The sequence below is a fragment of the Paroedura picta genome, chromosome 2 (assembly GCF_049243985.1).
Source record: "Paroedura picta isolate Pp20150507F chromosome 2, Ppicta_v3.0, whole genome shotgun sequence".
Taxonomy (NCBI): Eukaryota; Metazoa; Chordata; class Lepidosauria; order Squamata; family Gekkonidae; genus Paroedura; species Paroedura picta.
In genome coordinates this window covers 80,914,932-80,936,300 of record NC_135370.1, presented here as the reverse complement: position 1 = coordinate 80,936,300, position 21,369 = coordinate 80,914,932, and the positions used below count along the sequence as shown (strand labels likewise).

Here is a 21,369-nt window from a genome sequence, read left to right as displayed (position 1 = left end):
TGCATTTGCGGCAGTCTGCGCATGCACGTTTGCGCTGGGGCTGCCGCGCGTGCACGGGCCCCTGGGCCGCCCTCTCCCCTCACTCCGCCACAGTGGTCCGCAGCGGCCAAAAGCTTGCGGACCGCTGCTTTAAGCCATTGCATAGGCATTTCTTTTGGTGTTCATACATCTCCATGCTAACCCCTTTTTCTTATTTAAAATTTTTTAAATGACCACTTTTGGTGCAGAAAGGAGCACTCAGTCATCACAATTCAGAATCTGGAATAACAACATTTGCAGATCCAAAAATAGGATCTGAATACGGATTGATTTAGGATTGACAGCTCTTATATTGCTTAGAAAATGATGAGTGCAGAATCTACCCAGAAGAAAATATCAAACTGACAAGCTGATGAGTTTTTTTAGTGGAATTTAAAAAATATCCAATGTTGGGTAGTGTCCCAAGTGATGGGCTTCTACTAGGGAAATTCAGGTTCAGATCTCTGCCCAACCACGACACTCACTGACTGACATGGGGCCAAAAAAAGTTAAAATGAAAATAAGGCCTCATCTACTTTTAGGCAGTTCTTTCCATAATGTTTTTGGAAATTACTAGAACTACCCGAAATTGACATAAGATACTTGTAGGAATTAGCAAAAATGCTAGGAATTCGCAAATAGGTATTCGCAAAAACTCTAGGAATTTACAAAAATTCTATGGTAAGAACTTCCTGTAAGTAGATGTCCTGTTTTTCTGTATAATTTTTCTGCTGCCACTGCTTCCAGCAGCAGAAGAAACCGGACCTAGGGTGGAATCCCCACCCCCACTAGGGGCTTGGCAGCCTTACTTTCAGTCTAATGTTCCTCATAGACCGATTATGCACAGGCCAGGAAAGACGGATTGGTGCCTGCATGCCAATGCAACTAATCCCCACTTACACCTTATAGTGGTGCTGTCCAGGCCCTCTCCTGGCCCATGTTAGGGCCTTGCTGCCTGAGCCACCACTGCCTCCCCAGCATGCGTGCACACACACGCTTGCCAGCAGAAGATGCTTCCCGTGCTCAGGTAGCAAGGCCTTGTGAGGAAGCATCTTCTGCTGCCAAGCGTGTGTGTGTATGTGTGCGCGTGTGAGGGAGGCAGTGGTGGCAGCTTAGGCAGTGCTGCCCCCACTTCAGAATTGCTTGGGGAGGAGATGGCAAAAGTCCAAGGCTTTAAAAAAATCCCCACATTGATATTGACATACATAACTCCCTGCATATGAAAACTTGCGGGGATCAGCTGGACCTTTCTCTTTCTCTTCACGGAGAGGCTTTTCTGCCATTTTCTGAGCAGCAGGTTGGCAGACCTGTGGGGGGGAGGGGGAGAAGAGGAGGAGCAGAAGGGATGGAGTTGTTACAGGAGAGGAGGGAGGAAAGGAGGCACTTGGGAAATGGAGGAGAGGTTAGGGTGGATGTGAGGGCAGGACAAAGCTGCCCAGATTATAGTGTGTTTCTCCCTCCATATGGTCTTTTCACTGATTTCTCACTGGTGGCTCGCATGTTTTAGGGCGGTAAATCCACTTTTCTGGATTTACTGCACTGAGATTTAAAAATGGTGAAATTGCGAGCTGGCTACTAGGCAGCCTTGGGATGATGGCAATACCATGTGGAGGGGGCCTGAATATGCCGCCAACATTCAGAGGCTGTCCAGCTACAATTTACACATGTAGAAATGCATAGGATGATAACGGAGACACTAAATAACTCAAAGGTCATGGCAAGTAATAGGCCTCTCTCATTAGATTACCCAGAGTACCTTCAACCTGTGTGCCGGATAATAATAACTGGTGAACAAGAATGTGGAAGAAGTTGGCCGGGAAGCCAAGCCTGAATCACAAACCATTTAACAGAGTCAAAGTCCAGTCTGGGTCTTAACACTTGCTTAAGCAACCAAAATCCAAGGGGCACTGAAGTGAGAGAGTCAAAGGAGCCAGAAGAGGTCAAGGAATCTTGAATCTTAAAGCCAATTCAGGAATCAAAGGCAGTCCGTTTACCAGAGTTGTTGTCCAGGAGCTGAGAGCAGGAGACAAAAACCAGGGATTAAACTGGCAGAGCTTTGCTGTACTGAGGGTGGGTCAGGGACAGGCGATCAGACCAATGTGAGGGTTTTCACATAGATTGCACCCACACTAAGGGAGCTGTTTCTGCCTTATAGAAACATAGAATCATAGAGTTGGAAGGGTCCATACAGGCCATCTAGTCCATCCCCCTGCTCAACACAGGATCAGCCCAAAGCATCCAAGAAAAGTGTGTATCCAACCTTAGCTTGAAGACTGCCAGTGAGGGGGAGCTCACCACCTCCTTAGGCAGCTTATTCCACTGCTGAACTACTCTGACTGTGAAATTTCTTTTCCTGATATCTAGCCTATATCGTTGTACTTGTAGTTTAAACCCATTACTGCATGTCCTTTCCTCTGCAGCCAATGGAAACAGCATCCTGCCCTCCTCCAAGTGACGACCTTTCCAATTCTTAAAGACGGCTATCATGTCCCCTCTCCCCTTGCCGAAGTGCAGTCTGGCTAAGGAGTCAATTGGCTGTACCTGGGGAATCCATCCTCAAAGCGGCCTCAGCTGGGCCCCACCTAGTTTGACAGAGAGCCTGAAGCTGGGCACTTCTTCTATATTCTGTGAAGTCTGACCTCCTTTGCTGTCTTCTGTGTTCTGGTGAACTGTCTGGGCTGTCCTGCGGTGCAGGCAGGGTTGGGATTGAGTCTGGCGGAGGCACCAGTCCATTCCTGTGGCTAGGTCCTGGCTGCTCCTCTGGGTGCCGATCTCCCTCCTTTGCCTGTTCTGACAGCCTTGAAGGAAGTGAAGCTGGCTGCACTAATTGGTTGGCTGCATCTGGGTCCTGGTGCTGTGCCAGTGACATGGAGGTTAGGTGTGGGGGCAGGTCTGGAGGCTGCAGTGAGGGTGTGACGCAGTGACATGAAAAGTCATAACTTACCACATATTTTGTTAGTCATTAAGGTGCAACTGGACTCATACTTTCCATTGCATATTGTGAAACTACAAGCCACCTAGGAATTGTGGGTGAAGACAATGCAACGAAGTTCAATAGATATATATCATACCCTAACATCAACTGGGATAAAGTTTCTGAAGGCTTTATATGTTTGTTTTTTGGGGGATGTTGTTATTTTATTTATTTATTTATTTATTATTAGATTTCTATACCGCCGCTCGCCGTGGCCTCACAGCGGTTTACATCATAAAAATTATAAAACAATAAAACCCACAATATTTACCCATCAAATTCCAATTGCACAGTACAACACAATGGCGGCATAAATCTGTTCTAATCCCACCTTGTTCAGTGTGGGGCACTGATCTTAATCTGGTGAGAGCAGAGCTGTCTGATGGAACTTGGGAACCAGTTGGAAACTCCCTAGGACTCTGCCCCGGTCTCAACCATGCGCCTGGCGGAAGAGCTCCATCTTGCAGGCCCTGCGGAAAGCTGCTAAATCTGACAGGACCCTTAGCTCTTCCGGGAGCTCATTTTACCAGGTCGGGGCCAAGACTGAAAAGGCCCTGGCCCTGGTTGAGGCCAGGCATATGTCCTGGGGGCCCAGGACCACCAGTAAATTCATACCCGCAGAGCGGAGAGCCCTGTGGGGGACATAAGCAACCACGTGGTCCCACAGGCAGGCAGGACCCAGGCCACGTATGGCCTTAAAGGTTAATACCAATACCTTGAACTTGACCCAGAAACAGACTGGTAACCAGTGCAGATGACCGGCTGAGTATGGGCCCTCCAGGATGTCTCAGTGAGGATCCCAGAAGCCGCATTTTGTACCAGCTGTAACTTCTGGATCAAAGAAAAGGTTAGGCTGACGTAAAGCGAATTACACTAGTCTAGTCTAGAAGTGACCGTTGCATGGACCACAGTGGCCAGGTGTTCCGATGACAGATAGGGCGCTAATAGCCGGACTTGGCGAAGATGGTAATAAGCTGTCCTGGCTACTTTTGTGATCTGAGCCTCCATAGAAAGGGAGATATCAAAAATCATGCCCAAATTCCTGGCGACTGGTGCAGGTGTTAATTGCACCCTGTCCAGGCACAGGAGGCACACTTCCTGATCCTGCTCTCTTCTCCTCAGCCACAGGACCTCCGTCTTGGAGGGGTTGAGTTTCAGGTGACACTACCTGAGCCATCCAGCCACCGCTTCCAAACAACTGGTGAATGTATCTGGGGAGGAGTACGGTCGGCCGTCCATTAGGAAGTAGAGCTGGGTGTCATCCGCTTATTGTTGACATTCCAGCACATAGCCCCGGATCAGCTGGGCTAGAGGGAGCATATAGATGTTAAAAAGTGTAGGGGAGGGTATCACATCTCCTTTGCCTGTCCTTTTGACTATAACATCAAATTGCTTCCCAGGCTGCAGGTAGTGTTTTATTTATTTATTTATTTATTTATTTATTTATTTATTTATTTATTTATTTATTTATTTGCCACCCCTCTCTGGGTGGACTCAGGATAGCTTATACCAGTCAATAAAAACCCAGGAAAAAATTAATATTAAAATACAATAAAACCTGACTCCAACGTTCCTACAACCTGGCCATTAAAATGTCCAGTTTTTGGTGAGGTACAGAGTGGAGGTTGATGGTGTTTTGGCTGCTAATGGTGATCACTATATGTTCTGTGCAATTGGGGTTCAAAACTCCACTAAGCACAATCTCCAAAAGTTCTGTCTGGGGTTGCAATGTCCCTTTCTGAAACTAATAGCTGCTGTGCATTTCAGAACATTTTGTTGTGTGAGTGGGATTGCAGAAATAACCTAATGCAACAATCCTCTGAATCTGCCTGGGAGTGAGCCATATTCACCAAGCAGCATGTTAAGTGGTTCCTAGATATTTGGAATACATCAAAGACAGGATCCTTGCAGAAACCCACCCCAGACCATTTGTATCCAGCTCAGAGTAGTCTTTTTACCACTTTGGTACCTAATGACCTAGCTATTTTCAGTTTGGTTTTCTAATTGTGATGTATTTAAATATGTTTTATTGTATTTAGCAATATACTTCTCAGTTTTCCTTATGGTTAATTAACATTTGTTTTGACGGGCCATGTGTTCATTTTTATTTTTCTCATTTGGGCAAGACACCCATTTTAAAATCCATCTTGGCCTTTTGTACCCTTAAATTGTGGACTGATTTGGTCTCAGATTGCCACTGTTCCAATCCTGCAGGTTGTGATTTATCACTACAGGGCCTGTCTGAAAAGAATATAATCTGAATAGCCTGGTTCCATGAAAGTCAATAATGACTACTGTCTCAAACTGTTTGCTGAGAGGGAACTACTAGAGTAGTAGTAGAAGAAGAATTGGTTCTTATATGTGACTTTTCTCTACCTGAAGGAGTGTCAAAGCAGCTTACCTTTGCCTTCCCTTTTCTCTCCCCACAACAGACACCCTGTGAGGTGGGTGAGGCTGAGAGAGCCCTGATATTACTGCTCAGTCAGAACAGCTTTATCAGTGTCACCCAGCTGGTTGTATGTAGGGGAGCGTGGAATCGAACCCAGGTCGCCAGATTGGAGTCTGTGCTCCTAACCACTATACCAAGCTGGCTCTTATTGCAAGAAAACACAGCCTCCTTTGAGAGTAGATAATGCTTGAGTATATATCCGCTAAAGTAAACTCTTTTGAGTGTAAGAGTGCCTCCAGAAAAGTGGAGTGACAAAATATTTTGGGCAACACTGTTTTTAAAGCTATGGCCAAATGATAACATAGTTGTTAGTTTTAATTTTATGAGAATGATCTCAGCTTTTCTCTCATTCAGCTTTTCTCTCATTATGTTGCTTACATTCCTGTTTTGATACCACCTTAACTGATACTCCTTCAGTGTCATGAAAGAGTCCTGTGGCACCTTCGATTTAACTGATGGTATGAACCTCTTTAATCTCATGTCTATTTTGCAATAGAATTATATGTTTACGGAGTAGTATAGATATTATCTAGAGAAGTCACAGTGTGAGATGAAGAAATAGCATGAGTTTGTGTAGGACTGAGCAGAACTGGAAACAGTTGGGGCTGGATGATTTGTGGCAGGTGGAAGGCGTTGTCTGTTCTTCCGTTAAGTGGTGGCATGACATTGGTAGAGGTTACAACAACTAAACAGAATCCAGCTGAGCAGCAGAGGAGACACTCATAACTGGGTATACAGAATGCCTCCACAGTTAGAAACTACACAAGTTAAACCAGAAACAGGTGCCAGTGTTCTGCAGCTGTTTACCTGGGAAGAGATTGCAATTCATTCAGGTCAGGGGTCTTCCAAGCAGGACCAATGGCTGGTCATCAACAGGAAGGTTTATGATATCAGCAGCTTCTACCGGAAGCATCCAGGAGGAAGCCGTGTCATCAGCCACTTTGCAGGACAGGATGCAACGGTGAGATTCTTCATTAGAGTTTTTGGTCATTTGATATAAGATTGCCTAGGATTTAATGCAATAGAAAAGAGAGAAAACTTGTTATGGGAAAAATTTCTTGGACACAGAGAGAGATGCTAATTGGGATGCCAGTGGAGAGGGAATTCCAAAGAAAAGGTTGCAGATGATGGGTGCATCTCTGCTAGGCCTGGGCTGATTCTGCACTTACTTTGTTTTTTCCGGTGTGGATCCTGCTGAATCCAGATCGATTTCAACTCCCCCCCCCCATTGAAACAGAAAATGTTCTTCACAAGGTTAGGGAGGCTCAGAAGGGGAGGGGGGAGCCAGGCCCGGATGGAGCCTCTTTCTTTCTTTCCTTTTCTTGAAAGGGGGGGGGGAGGATTGAAGACAACAGAGGAGGGAGAGAAAAAAAAAACATGAGGCAAATATCTACCCACAGAACTTACTGCTTCTGCAGCTTCTGGGGAGAGAAAATTAGGATTTCCCCTTTAAGAAAAGCTTATAGACCGGGCAGCCTTGGCCAATCAGGGCTTCTGTACCATGGGAGTCAGCCCTGACCAATCAGGGCTTTATCTACCATGGCAAAAAAGAGTTCTACGCTCCACTACCACCAACCAGCTAATGGTCCCTGGCCTTAAAGAAGCCCACCCTGCCTCAACCAGGGCCAGAGCCTTCTCTGTTCTGGCTCCCACCTTCTGGAATGAGCTCCTGGAGGAGATCAGGGCCCTGACGGAGCTTAAACAGTTCCACAGGGCCTGCAAAAGGGAGCTCTTCTGCCAGGCATTTGGCTGAGGCCAGGTATAACCAACAGCAACTGAAGGTCCCCTGCTCCCCTCCCTCCCAGAACTCCACCAGAGCGGTCTGGAACTGTTTGCACTGTTGCATTGTTTACACTATTTATATTGTTACCACTATCAATTATTAATTTTATTGTTATGGTTATTCATATGTTATGGATTGTTTCATGTATTGTTCATAGTAAGGTGACCAGATTTTAACACTAGTAAAGCGGGACACCATTGACCGGGGGGGTTCTTGATTAAAATTTTGGTCTATATGGAGCAACAAAAAGTTTCATAGAACGCATAGAATGCAAAAATAGTATTGTAATATATATATTTTAATTTCAACATAAGTACAATTTGCCAGGTACCCCCAGATATCCCTCCAAAAGTGGGACAATCTGGCCACCTTAGTTCATATGTTTCAAGTAAACTGCCCAGAGCCTCCGGGGAGGGAAGTATATAAACAAACAAACAAATAAATGCGACGCAGCCGGAGATCCACATGCTTTCTCAATCCGATTCTGAAAATATTGAGGGTTGTTTCCACTCCTAAACATTGCTGGATAAAGGTAGGGTCACTCCGGATCAATCAAGTTTGTTGCAGAGGAAAAATTTAAATCGCCCAAAATCAAAATGGAAATCACATTCTGTATAGATAGTAGGGACTGAATCAACCTGGGATTGGAATAAAAGCTCCGTGCAGCTTACAGCCTGGTCTTTCATGTGGAAGTAGCAGGTAGAGGGGACTTTCCATGATGACGTAGAGCATGTGTACCAGATTCTTGGGAACAATGGATGACAAAGTATTGATAATAGGTCTATTTTTACAGGGAGTAAAAAATGAACTTACAACAGTAATACAATCAGAGTCCCGTAGTACCTTTAAAACCAACAAAGATTTATTCAAGGCGTGTGCTTTTGAGTGCAAGCACTCTTCCTCAGACTAAGAACTCCCTATGTGACCTTAGTCTGAGGAAGAGTGCTTGCACTCGAAAGCTCACACCTTGAACAAATCTTTGTTGGTCTTAAAGGGGTCACTGGACTCTGATTTTATTGTGCTACTTCAGACCAACACGGCTACCCATTTTAGTCTTACAACACTCATGCACATCTGCAATAGAGGTAGCATGATGTATGAAGTGGCTTAGGTGTTTTGCAAAGTGATTAACAGGGATGATTACAGTAGCGTATATGATCAAATCCCCTTCTCTTCCTACAAGTGATTATAGCATCATATTCTCATTATGAGACTTCTCAAAAGAAGTCCAGTTAGGTTTGCTTAACCAACAAACCATTATTTCCTCCTGTGATTGCTGAGACCACAGACATAGGGCGAATTTTGTTTTACTGCCAAGTTCACACCCTTCTTTTATGATCATGCAAGATGTACTATCTGCTAATCATGGACACTGTGACATTTTTACAGTTCTTGGGTACATTTTTGACATTAAGGATTCATTCATATTATCTTAAATATGAAACAGTCATTCTTTAGTTTGATTAGGGATAAGGGAATATTCCCTGTTTAATGTCTTTTAATATATATATTTTTGTCGGTAGTTTCAGATCTTCTCTTTTTGATGTCGGTTTTATAGATTAACTAGGGACAAAGCCCATTGCACCCTGATGCACCAGGCACTAGGACACAGGTTTGCACTGTGTCCTTCCTAGGTGCTGGTCCTCTCCCACCCTGCTCCCTGCCTGAATTTGAGATCGGTCTCTTGACAAAGCTCACCCATACTTCTGAGCTGAAGGCCAGTGTTATATGAGTAGAATTTATGCTACAACTTTGAGTTGCATATATAGTAAAAAGACTTTATTCTCAGCAACATAGAATAGGAAAAATATTGGAATATTGGAAACTTACAAGGATAATTTTGACAAATATAGGAGGAAACAACCACTGATGAAATTCAACACTGAAAACAGCACAAATCTAGAGTCCATTTCGGTTGTTTCTTTAATTATTAAAATAGACATAAGACATATTTTGATATTTGATTGAATATTTTACTGGTGTGTATTGTATAAATATTATACTGTATATAGATTTTGACAGCCTGGGATAGATTATTTTTTCTGTTGGTATGAACTTGAGATCCAGCATGGTAAAGTAGTTAAAGCGTAGTAGACTCTAATCCCAAGGATCGGGTCTGATCCTCCTCCCCCCTCCATGTGCAGGTAGCTGGGCTGCCAGTCTCTAATTGGGGCCTGGAGATCTTCAGGAATAAGAGCTGATCTCCATGCACAGGTTTCTCTGGAAAAAACAGCTAGAATGAATAAGGAAAGAAACAAAGAAGAAAGGAGGAGGAAGGAAAGAAGAAAAGAAAAAGAAAGAGAGGAAGGAAGGAAGCAAGGGGGATGAAAGAAAGAAGACAGGAAGGAAGAGGGAGGAGGGAGGGAGAAAAAGGAAGGAAGGAGACAAAGGAAGGGGAAAAGAGAGAAAGCGAGGAAGGGAGAAAGAAAGAAAAAGGAAGGAAGGAAGAAGGGGAAAGGAAGGAGGAAAGAATGAAAGAAGGGAGAAAACAGGAGGAAGGAAGGAAAGAAGGAAAGACAATGAAGGAAGACAAAAAAGGGAGGAGGAAGGGGGGGAGAAAGCAAGCAAGTGAGCAAGCAAGCAAACAAGAGAGGGAAGGAGGAGAGAAAAGAAGGAAAGGGGATTACAGAAAAAGAGAAAGGAAGGGGAAAAGAGGGGAAGGGATTGGTGGAAGGGAGAAAAGAAGGGAGAAAGACTGTCTTCTGCCCCTCCCACTTGTTAAAGCACAGTGTGCCTGGTCGGGCCAGTGGGATGGTGGTGGTATCTGCAGGGCCTTCCAGCCCCCCCCCCAGACCCAGATGGGACCCACTGTGGCCTGTGCAGGTCACAGTGGGCCTGGTTGGGCTGGCGGGGTGTATTTGTGGGGTGTGCTGAGGCCTGTGCAGGTCATGGTGGGCTCGGTCAGGCTACCAAGGGGCATTTGCAGGGCCTTCCATGACAGAATCTGCACTTACTTTGTTTATTCCATTGTGGATCCCGCTGAATCCCCCCATTGAAACAGAAAAGTGTTCTGCACGTGGCTAGGGAAGCTCAGAAGGGGAGGGGGGAGCCAAGTGCAGCAGGAGCCTCTTTCTTTCTTTTCTTGAACAAGGCGGGGGGGGGGGGAGGATTGGAGAGAGCAGAGGAGGGAGTAAAAAAATCAGGAGGCAAATCTCTACTGAGAGAAGTTTAGGCTTCTGCAGGTTCTGCTGAGAAAAGTTAGGGCTTCCCCTTTAAGGAAACCAGGAACTGATGCCCTGGCCAATCAGGGCTTCTCTACCACTGATTTCAGAAACAAATTCAAAACAGGCAGAGCTCCACATGTTTTCTCATGCTTTCTCAATCTGATTTTTCAAATATTGAGGGTTATATCCACTCTAGGATAAAGGTAGGTACACTCCGGATCAATCATGCTTGTTGCAGAGGGAAAATTTAAATCAGACAAAATCAAAATGGAAATCGCATTCAGTGGAGATGGTAGGGACTGAATCAACCTGGGATTGGCATAAAAGCTCCATGCAGTTTACACCCACACCACCCTAACCTGGGTGTAAACTGCACGGAGCTTTTATTCCAACCCCAGATTGATTCAGTCCCTGCCCTCTACACAGAATGCGATCTCCGTTTGGATTTTGGGCAATTTAAATTTTCCTTCTGCAGCAAGAAGGATTGATCCGGAGTGACCCTACCTTTATTGTGCGATATCTCAGACTGCTTTTGATCCTCAATATCTGGATTGGGAAAGAAAGATCCGTGGTAGAGAACCTCTGATAGGCGACACCTGGTCATGTGACATGCTTGCCTTAAAGGAGACCCCCTAATTTCTCTCAAATTCTGTCGGTCCTGGATTTTTCCTCCCTCCTCTGCCTTTTTTGATCTTCTCCCCCACCCCTCCAAGAAAAGAAAGAAAGAGGCTTGGCTCCCCCCCCTTCTGAACTACCCTAACCACGTGCAGAAGACTTTCCTGTTTCAATGGGGGGGAGGGGAAGAGGAAGACCCGAGTTCAAAGCGATCTGAATTAAACAGGATTGACAATGGAATAAAGAAAGTAAGTGCAGACTCTGCCCTGGACAGGGCATACCAAGGCCTGCACTGCACAGGCTGTGGCAGGCCTGGTCTGGCAAGTAGGGGCATTTGTAGGGCCTTCCTAACCCCCCCCCAAAGTCAGATGGGCTGTGTAGTAGTCTTTCCAAGCCACTGCAAGCCCTGTCCTGCCAGTGGGTGGCCATTTCCTGGCCTCCTGCCCCCACTCCCACGATCTCTGGTGAGCGGCCAGCCTTACAGGCTGCACTGCTTCCGTGGGGTGGCCTGCAGCCCAGCCTCTGCATCCCTCCCAGTCCCCCTGCTCTCTGGCTGGCTTGCCTTTCTGAGGTGGGCTAGCAGAGTGGGCCAACTCTTCTTCCAGGTGGAAGAAGGAGGAGGGAGAGGCAGCCAGGGGCAGAACAGATCTGCTGTTGGCCCTCCATGGTGAAGCAAATGTTCCCTATTGGACGCCCATGCCATGGAGGGGATGACTTGTCCTTTTGCAAGTTGGATTTTATTATGTTTAATTATTTGTATTGTACATACATTTTATGACTTCCATATGCAATTTATATTGTACGTCATGTATGCACATATTATAGCATACAATTCAGATTTATTGACATCTTGCATGGTGCAGGAGGTTGGACTAGATGGCCCTGGAGATACCTTCCAACTCTGATTCTAATAATTATGAGAACTGTGTACCTTTTATGGGCTAGATATCTATGAAGTGTGAAAATAAAGAATGAGATATTTGCCTTAGGTAAGCGAGACTCAAACTGAAATGAGTTGAGGACTGAAACAGTGGCAATGGGAACCTGAAAAATCATTGCTAACAGTTTTAGTAACAGTTGTAGTAACACTCTAGTAACATGAAGAGTTGAAACCCTTGGCAATATGTCAGGTCTTTTGCAAGCCAATTAACCTGACAAAAATGAGCTCCTTTGCACAACAGTTTGCTTTCATTCATGCAGGATGGAGCAGGTTGCAGAACTGGCCCCACTATGAAGCATCTGAAACAGTGCTTCAGACTGGGGAGTAGAAGGTTTCGGGCTGGGCCTTAACACCGAGTGTGCATGTGTGCACACACCCTCTAAAGCTATGTGTGGGAAAGTTCTGGACCCAGTGACTGTACAGGCTTATGCAGTTTGAACAGTGACAGATAACTTTCCTAACAGTACCTGGGCCACAAACGGGACTGGCAGAAGTACCATATCAGGTTCTGTGCTGCTATGCAATCTCTTTGTACAGCTGTAAGATCCTTGGCCCTAGATGCCTTGTCATTCCCAATCTCTCAACATCAATCCTGGTCACATCTGTGCTGGAGGGATATTTAAAACAGCAGCTGAGGCCGAAAGTGGCTCTGTAGCAGTATATCATTGCTGAATGCCCAGCAGTGCCCTATATGAACACAGAGACAACAGAGATGTTGCCCCTGGCCCCTGGCTCCTAGCTACATACATTCTTATGGCGAGAGAGGTGGCCCATACCTCAGCTACCATGCTGAAGCGCACCTCTTCCACTGTGAGCATGCCTGAGTTCTTGCCTGCTATCTCACTTTGAATCATTCACATCATAAGGATAGTGACTCTTTCATTAATAGTTTGGTGGCCATAGTCCAACTGTTGCTGACTTAACACTTAAGTAATTTTATTGTCATGTATAAAACTGATCCACAAATTTCCCAATCTGGCATCCTTAGTCCACTGACTCTTACCATCACAGAACCCTGAGGACACATGTTTAACTATTTATTTAGCTTATTTGCAGTCTACATTTTCCAATGGGTCTCAAGGTGGATTGCAGAGTACAGAAAAGAGGGGGAGGGAGAAGTAATCATGCAGTATAGGACATCAAATAGATAATGCATTAAGATTAGTACAAAACTGAACAAAATGAACGACAGTGTGATCGTACAGTATAATACAGTATAATAAAGAATCTCTAACAGCTCTGCGGGAGTGGTATAAATAAAACTCTAAGGGCCCTTGGGGTGGGCCCTGTCCGTGATGGGGAAAGGCGCCCATTGGCCCTTCCCCTAGAATGAGAAGCAGAGGGCTCAATAGGCAGTTCCTTTGCACCTGTCCATTGAGCCCTCTGCTTGTCTTTCTGGCCCCTTGGCCCCGCCCTGACCAATCCGCCCCCACCCCAAACTTCCCCGCCCTCACTCGGCTGCCGCCATTACGCGGGGACCTCTCGGGCCTGCTTCCACCGCTCTGCCACACTGCCCGCTTGCCAAGGAGCCCGCCGCCCGATTGACGCTTCCCGTGCCCCTGCCCACATGCCCACCACGCCCAACAACCCGCCTGACCATTGCCCAGCGCTTCCCTTCCCATGCTCCTGCCTGCCACGACACCTCCCCGCCGGCCCTGCTCCCAGCCCCACCACGCCCCCCCCAGAAGCCACCCAAAAACCTGCGTGGCCACCCACTCTGCAAAACTTGCCAGTGGAGCCCGCCCGCTCATCAGGAAGAGGACCACACGCTGGCCCCTGCAGCCCTCCGGCCTGCTCCAAGCGCTCCAGCAGCCTGCCCGCTTGACGATGGAGCTGCCAGCCAGGTCAGCCTTCTCGCGCCCCTGCCCACATGACCTGCTCCCAGCTCAGCCCCGCCCCACCACAAGCTGCCCAAATGCTGCGCCGCCACCCAGTCCCTGAGGCCTGCTGCTTCAGTCCGCCGCCCTCCGGACCCTTCCTGCGCCTCTGCGCCCACGCTCCACGGCATCCCAGCCCTACTCACAGCCCTCCGCAAGCCCACCTGCTTGAAGATGGAGCCGCCAGCCGCATAAGCCTTCCCGCACCCCTGCCTGCACGCCCACTGCAACAGCCACCCGGCAACTCTCCTCCCAGCCATGCCGCCTGCTCATTTAGGAGTGCCCCAGCCCACTGAGCCTTCACCAGCCCCTTGGACCAGCCTCCCAGCCCCGTTCTAGCCAACTGCGTAGGCTAGCATAGTGTGAGCAATGGGAGAAGCTGTTATGAAACACAGTGGGATTTCTTTTTAGTAGGTAAAAAAGAAGGGTTTTTTTACCCTGCTTTTTACTTCCCAAAGGAGTCTCAAAACAGCTTACGTTTGCCTACCCTTCTTCTCCCCACAACAGACACCCTGTGAAGTAGGTGAGACTGAGAGAGCTCTGAAAGAACTGTGACTGGCCCAAGGTCATCCAACTGGCTGTATGTAGAAGAGCAGGGAATCCAACCAGATTCTCCATATTAGAGGCTGCTACTGTTAACCATTAGACCAAGCTGCCTCTGATAAGACAAGGATAAGATTGCAATGCAAAGGTCATGAACAAACCGGTCAGTCCTAGAGGAGATCAGCCCTGACTGCTGCTTAGAAGACCAGATCCTAAAGATGAAACTCAAATACTTTGGCCACCTCATGAGAAGGAAGGACTCCCTAGAGAAGAGCCTAATGCTGGGAGCGATCGAGGGCAAATGAAGAAGGGGACGACAGAGAATGAGGTGGCTGGATGGGTCGGACACGACTTCGCACCTAACAACAACAAGGTGTCTAGACTCGACAGCACAGGTGTAACATGAGTATTATTCTTTGCCTCCTATTACAGACATTCCTGTGCATTGTGAACCAAATAGAGTTTCCAAATTGTTTTCAAGGGTTATCCCAGGCAGAGAGCAGTACAATATCTACAATCAAAGGGCCCCATGGTCACAATGGCTTTGAAGGAAATTCAGAGATCAACTTTGATCTATTTGCCAGGATTTTAGAGGAAACACAGAGCTGTTACATAGACAAATGGGCAGGAGCCCGGAATAGGCTGGTGAAGAGCCATCATTTCATTTCTTTCGCTATATTTTTTGCCTCCCTCTGCATAGCACCCACAAACCTCCAAGCCTTACCCTGCTAAGCTTCTGAAAACTGACAAGATCAGGCAAGTCTGATCAGGGCACAACCCTTTTTACCTGATCACACTTTCCTAAGGTCTTTGTGGCTGACATCCCCAAATAGCTTTCCTGATTGTTCATGCGAGAAATATTTTGGTCATGCTTTTTCTTTCATTTATATTTCATTTCTATTGTGTTTCCTAGGATGCCTTCGCAGCTTTTCACAAGAATGAAACTTTGGTGAAGAAATATTTAAACTCACTGCTAATTGGAGAACTGGCACCGGATCAACCGTGTTGTGAGCCTAACAAAAATGTGTGTGCCTCAGAGGCTATGTTTATGATGTATTTTGATCTCTTTTGAATATACTGAGTAGTTATCTCAACCCACAACTTCAAAGATATATCTGTACATTCTGGACCAGAATGGGGCTGAATGGTACCTGCTAGATCATTACTCTGGACGGCCACTCAAACCCATCCCATTGGCAGCAATGGTGAACATAGGCTTGCCCACTGTGTCCTCCTGTACTGGAATCAGTTAGGTTCTAGTCTTCTGACTGATGGCAGATGGAGAAGAAGATGGAGATAGGTGAGCCTGTGCTTCTTGTCACTGTCCAGAGGCTTGTCCAAGAGCTTCTTGGCTTGGATGCAGGTGGCGGTAATACAAATGTGGCAACAGAGAAGCCTGTGCCAATTAGTTAGACATTTACAATAGGCATAATCCTCCTCACATTCTGCTATTGGTTGAGTCCAGAGCTCTTTGTCCGGCAGTGGTATGGGAGGAAGTGACAGGTAAGCTTGCTCCATAGTCACATCCAGGGAGCTTCTTGGCTGGGACCTAGCTCTCATGGCTGCTGGGGATGAGGTGGGATCTGCAGAATGGAATTTTAGCAGTGCTTGTTTGGGTGAGCTGCCATGGGAGGATGTACCAGGAAATGTTGTCTTGTAGATATGTATGTCCCAGGCCATGAAGAACTTTAAATATGCCATCATTTCCACTTACCTGGGAGTACCTATTAATAAATACAGGGAGGTTTCTTCTGAGCAGACAAAGAAGAGCTGGGTTTTCGGACCCTGATTTTTACTACCCAAAGGAGTCTCAAGGCATCCTACAATCACCTACTCTTATTCTCCAGATTAGAGGTCAACACTCATAAAGACAATATTGTAGTGCAAAGGGCCAACACCTTGAATTGAACCCATTAACTAGTATGCAACCAATACAGTGCCTGGAGATGTACTATTGCCTCCTATTATGGACATGCCGTGCATTGTGAACCAGCTAGAGTTTCCAAATTGTCTTCAAGAGTAGTCCCATGCAGAGAATAGTGCAATCATTTTATCTTAATCTTTCTGAGTCATGGATCAGAATGGCCAGGCCAGCTAAGTCAACATAGAGGGCCATCTTCTATACAAGCTGAAAATGGAAGATGGCACTTGCTTGCTTTTCTAGTAATGCAACAGATTCTAACAATGACTCCCAAATTCTGAACTGTTTTCAATTGATCTTCATCAAAACTGATACCTTCAAAATTCTCAGTTTTGCAGACTAGCATCACCTCAGTCCTGCCACGATTCTTGTTCAGTTTTGACAAACTGTTCCAGGATGAAAATAACTGCTTCTGGTAGTCTAACTGATGAAATGTAGAACTGCATGTCATCAGCGTATTGATGACATCCCACCCCAAATCCACAGATGATCTTTCCCAGTGACTTCATGTAATGGTTAAACAATACTAGGGATAATACTGAACCGTGTGGCAAGTACACTGATACTGAGACAGTTTGGTGTAGTGGTTAGACGTGTGGACTTCTAATGTGGCATGCCAGGTTCAATTCTACGCTCCCCCACATGCAACCAGCTGGGTGACCTTGGGCTTGCCACGGCACTGATAAAACTGTTCTGACCGGGCAGTGATATCAGGACTCTCTCAGCCTCACCCACCTCACAGGGTATCTGTTGTGGGGAGAGGAAAGGGAAGGCGACTGTAAGCCGCTTTGAGCCTCCTTTGGGTAGAGAAAAGCATTATATAAGAACCAACACGTCTTCATCTTCTGAATAATAATGAACCCTCCCCATGTGCTCTTCCACAACAACCTTCTGTGTAGTGTTGTAGATATATGGATCTAAATCATTTTAACACAGAATGATCTTGCTGTTCACATACCCAGAAAATAATTTTTTGTTGATTCTTCCCTTAGGAGTCACTGATAAAGGATTTTCGTGATCTCTGTGTTACTGTCAAAAAGATGGGACTCATGAATGCCAACTATCTTTTCTTTGCCCTCATATTCCTACACATCATTCTGTTGGACCTTGCTGCCTGGATCATTATCTACTACTATGGAATTTCCTGGATGCCTTTTATTTTTAGTATCATGGCATTTGCAACTGCTCAGGTAAATGTACCAGTGCAAACGAACTATTTGATATTCTTTTAACTTCAGAAACAGACATTCTGCATACAAAACAGATGCTCTGCCCTGAGCCATTACCGTCTTGAACTCCATTTTAACTACTGTTGGTGTTGGCAATGCTTCTTACCACAATGTAGAATCCCTATGTATGGCCTGGAAACCACTGCAGTGTGGCTCTCCTGGCATCTACTTTTGAAGAAGCCTTCTCTCCCATTTTACATTTGCTCTCTCTCTCCCCAACCCCACTCACTATCTTCATATCTAGCTCTTGTTATTTCCCTACTTCATTTTTATATTCCCTGTCTGTTTGCCTGCTTGGCTTTTTCTCTGCTTTGCTCCACTCATCCTGTCATGTTCCTGTCCCAGCTGCTGGGTCTAGGTATGGCCATGAATCAGCAAAATGCATTTTGTGTTGGTTCATGGCCAAACCGTGAAATGAACAAAAAGTTTCACTTGTGATACAAACATGTTCACGGTTGGGGCCCCACAAACCCCACTGAAAGGGACTGCAATCACTTCCAAAAGAGATTTCAGAAAGCTCAAAAAACAGCTGAGTGGCAGGGAGCAGGGAGCCCCCGCTGCTCAGCTTTATCAACCTATCTTGGGCAGTCACTTTAAAAGCTTTTGTGGGGACCAGAAAGCAATGGTTTAAATGGTATTCAGAAACCACCAAGAACCACATCAAAATTAATGTAAGTTCATGGTGATTCTTTAGTTCACAAATATTGCTTTGCAGTCTACAAATCCCAACAATTCATGATGAACTTTAGTTTGTCAGCCAGTTTATGCCCGTTCCTACTTAAAATATCTCCCTTGCAAAACTTTAGATGGTAGGGCATTAAGGCACACTGACATAAAGGCACATCTTTATGAGGAACATTCAGATCTGAACAATAATTGGGAAGGTCTCCACATGAAATAATATCAGCATGGGGAGTGCAGCAACAAAATGGCTATCACAAAATGACTGCCATGGCTTAAATTAAGTAACAAAGTGTAGATCCTGGTGCTGTGTTGGCAGTTGCTGCCAAAGCAACTTAAAAGAAATCTTCATTGCCAGTCAGAAGCCTTGCTGGCCAAAAGCTGTGCCCGGCTCCACCCATTTCCTGAAAACACTTGGTGGGCACCAGAAAAGGTGTCTGCATGTGTAATGGGCTCCATGAGCACCATGTTGGGGATGCCTCACTTGATTGCTATACAGTTCCTACAGAGGGTTCTGTAATCTTGTGAATATTGCATGGCATCTCAGTCAGCATTCTCCATTTTGGAGAAATATTAACTACCATTCACCTTCTAAAAAATCTTTCTGTATTCTTCTGCAAACCTGGGCTGTAGAAATATGCCACTTATCCATCATGGACTTTTAATGCACATTTATCAATCTATATTTCATGCCCAAATTCAGAATTATTGTTAGTGGAGATGGAGATGCTTTGTTAATATTGAGAAGAAACAAACTGGGCAGATTCGGTAGGCAAGTACACAGATGTTGACTGTTAAGACAGACTACAGGACAAGCCTTACCATGGTCAGTGCTCAGCATCAGCCAAATGGTGTCAAGGAAGGCATGGGAGGTGGTATTTAGTGATGGTGGCGGTTTTGTGCAGGAGAGTAGGCACAAAGGTCCCTGTGGAGCGGTATTGATGATGGCCAGACTTTAATACAGGAGTACCTGTAAAGCAGCAGGGAAGGGGTCAGGCCCAACAAATAGAGTGTGACCTCTCATGCACAAAAGAACAACCTGCTGAGCAGATGGTTTCCTGGTTATAGCCAGAAGGCAAGATGTGAGCTGTACTGGTGAGTCCTCAGGCATCCTTAATTATTCTGGGTGAGAGCCTTCTGTTTTATTGTAGCATTTTAACATTATAAAAGCAGCCTGGGGGAAGAGTTTTAATCAAAAGGCAGAATCTAACAAGTCAAATAAATAAATTTAGCATAGCTCTAGAATATTGCATAATTCCTCACCTAGAGGCTATATGTTTCCATATTAAAGAACATTATATTTCCCAATAGAGTTCAACACTGTACTCTATGTCTTTCAAACTCCACAATGTTATTAAATTCAGCATTCAGGTCGATGGAAAGTTACTCCTAAAACCCAAAAAATGTTTGATTTCAAAGGAGGGAACCTTACAAAAATGAGGAGAGTACTAAAAAGGAAGCTGAAGGGGAAACATGAGTCAAATCCTTAGTGGATGCTTGAAAGCTATTTAAAACCACACTAATTAAAACCCAAATAGATTGCATTCCACAGGCTACAAAATGCACTGTCAAGTTTGGAAGGCCTGTGTGGATGTTGAACAATGCAGGACTGATTCCGCATGAGGAATTTGCTCCCTGGACAGCCTCCTGTTGGTCGTAGGTTTTAGTGCTGCTTCCACATGACATTGGCAGCAACCTGGAGCTCTCCAGTGGGTGGTGCAAGTTTTACTCTGATTTGCTCCACAATGAGAGAAATCACCAAATCCCAATTTGCCTATTCTTACCGTGCTGCAATCCAGGGTGCAAACAGGGGCAAGCTGGTCTGGAGGGAGAAATGCATGACAGTCTTGGTAGTGTTTTGCCTGCCCTTGCACCCGCCCTCCCCACTCCATTTCCAGATCGAGATTTTTTTTTTAAAAGGCACAGTCTGTGTTGCTGCAGGACTGCAAAGATACATGCCCTCAGTAAAAATAAATGTTCTCATTGCACACAGAAATTTTGGGATCAAGCAGCCAAAACACATTCCCATTTGTGTTTTCTGGCAGTGGGGTATGAACAGGGAAAAGGGGGGCATGTGATGAAGCAGCCCTCTCCCTGTTAGCTTGGTGTCCATGCTCTTTGTTTTATTATTATTATTATTATTAGATTTATTTCCCGGGTCACAACTAATCCCATTAAAATTCCTATTAAAACATCAATCTACTAACATGGCGACTAAAAATCCCATCCCTCCCCCAATTAATAAAGAGGTGAAGAGGAAAGGATAGGGGAGTAGCGTACACTCCAACTCCTGGGGGGGAGCGATGTCCTGTTCCTGCCCCCTTCCCCCCAGCCACAGGACCTCCGTCTTGGGACCTCTGTCTTTATATCTTTACTGTGAACACACGGGGTCCAGTTAGCATGGCCAGCCTATCACAAATATACCCAAACATAAAGAGACAATTATACTGAATCCTTAAAAGATATCTAAATAAATGTTTTTTTTGGTGTGGCGTGATTCCGTGTAATTTTTTTTTTTTTATGTCCTACTGTTGTGGCATTTCCCCATAGTAACACAGAAGTGCATTTTTTTAAAAAATTAATTTCGGGGCTCGGGGGATGGAAGTTTGAGTCCCCAAAACAACTGCTGTTAAGAAGGGATTGGTGGCTTGCCTTGATTTTATTTATGACCATAAATAAAATTGATTGAGACAAATCGAGGAGTGGGGAGAGAAGTTCGGGTTGTTCTCACTTCTGGCTTTTATCAATGTACCTCACTACAGTGTACCTTACTAAAGACTCATGAGTAAACTTAGCACTTATAGGATAAAAGGATGGCTTCTCTTAAGGATTAAGAACTGGTTAAATGACAAGAAGCAAAGAATACGGATAAATGGACATTTCTCACAATGGAGGGAAGTAAGCAGTGGGATCCCACAAGGATTGGTATTGTGAATTTGATCCTTGGTCCAGGGATAGATGTGGATCTGATAGCAGTAAACCCCATCCCACAGTCAGACCACTATGCCCTGAAGGTCTGTCTGTTTTGCAATTTGCATTCCTGGGGAAAGTAGTTGAAAATGCAGTCACAAACCAGCTTTTAGCATACCAAGAGGAAGCTTTGGTTTTTGATCCATTCCAGTCTGATTTCCAACCTGACCAGCATGGTATAGTGGTTAAGTGTAGTGGCTTATAA

General features: G+C 45.4%; 1 protein-coding gene and 1 long non-coding RNA gene across 2 annotated transcripts in view; one reads left to right on the top strand and one right to left on the bottom strand.

The window, feature by feature from the left end:
* Nucleotides 1–82: 82 nt before the first annotated feature.
* Nucleotides 83–19,153, bottom strand: LOC143829789 (uncharacterized). The gene is made up of 3 exons (XR_013228232.1): nt 19,017–19,153; nt 6,249–6,447; nt 83–2,031 (listed from the first exon to the last, which is right to left on the bottom strand). It is a non-coding gene; the product is annotated as an uncharacterized LOC143829789 (long non-coding RNA).
* Nucleotides 6,181–21,369, top strand: part of LOC143829787 (acyl-CoA (8-3)-desaturase-like) — a 38,150-nt gene continuing 22,961 nt past the window's right edge. Inside the window, exons 1-3 of the mRNA XM_077321189.1 lie at nt 6,181–6,402; nt 15,277–15,387; nt 17,277–17,474. Of these exons, the coding sequence (XP_077177304.1) occupies nt 6,181–6,402; nt 15,277–15,387; nt 17,277–17,474 (531 nt within the window). The remainder of the gene's footprint in view (nt 6,403–15,276; nt 15,388–17,276; nt 17,475–21,369) is intronic.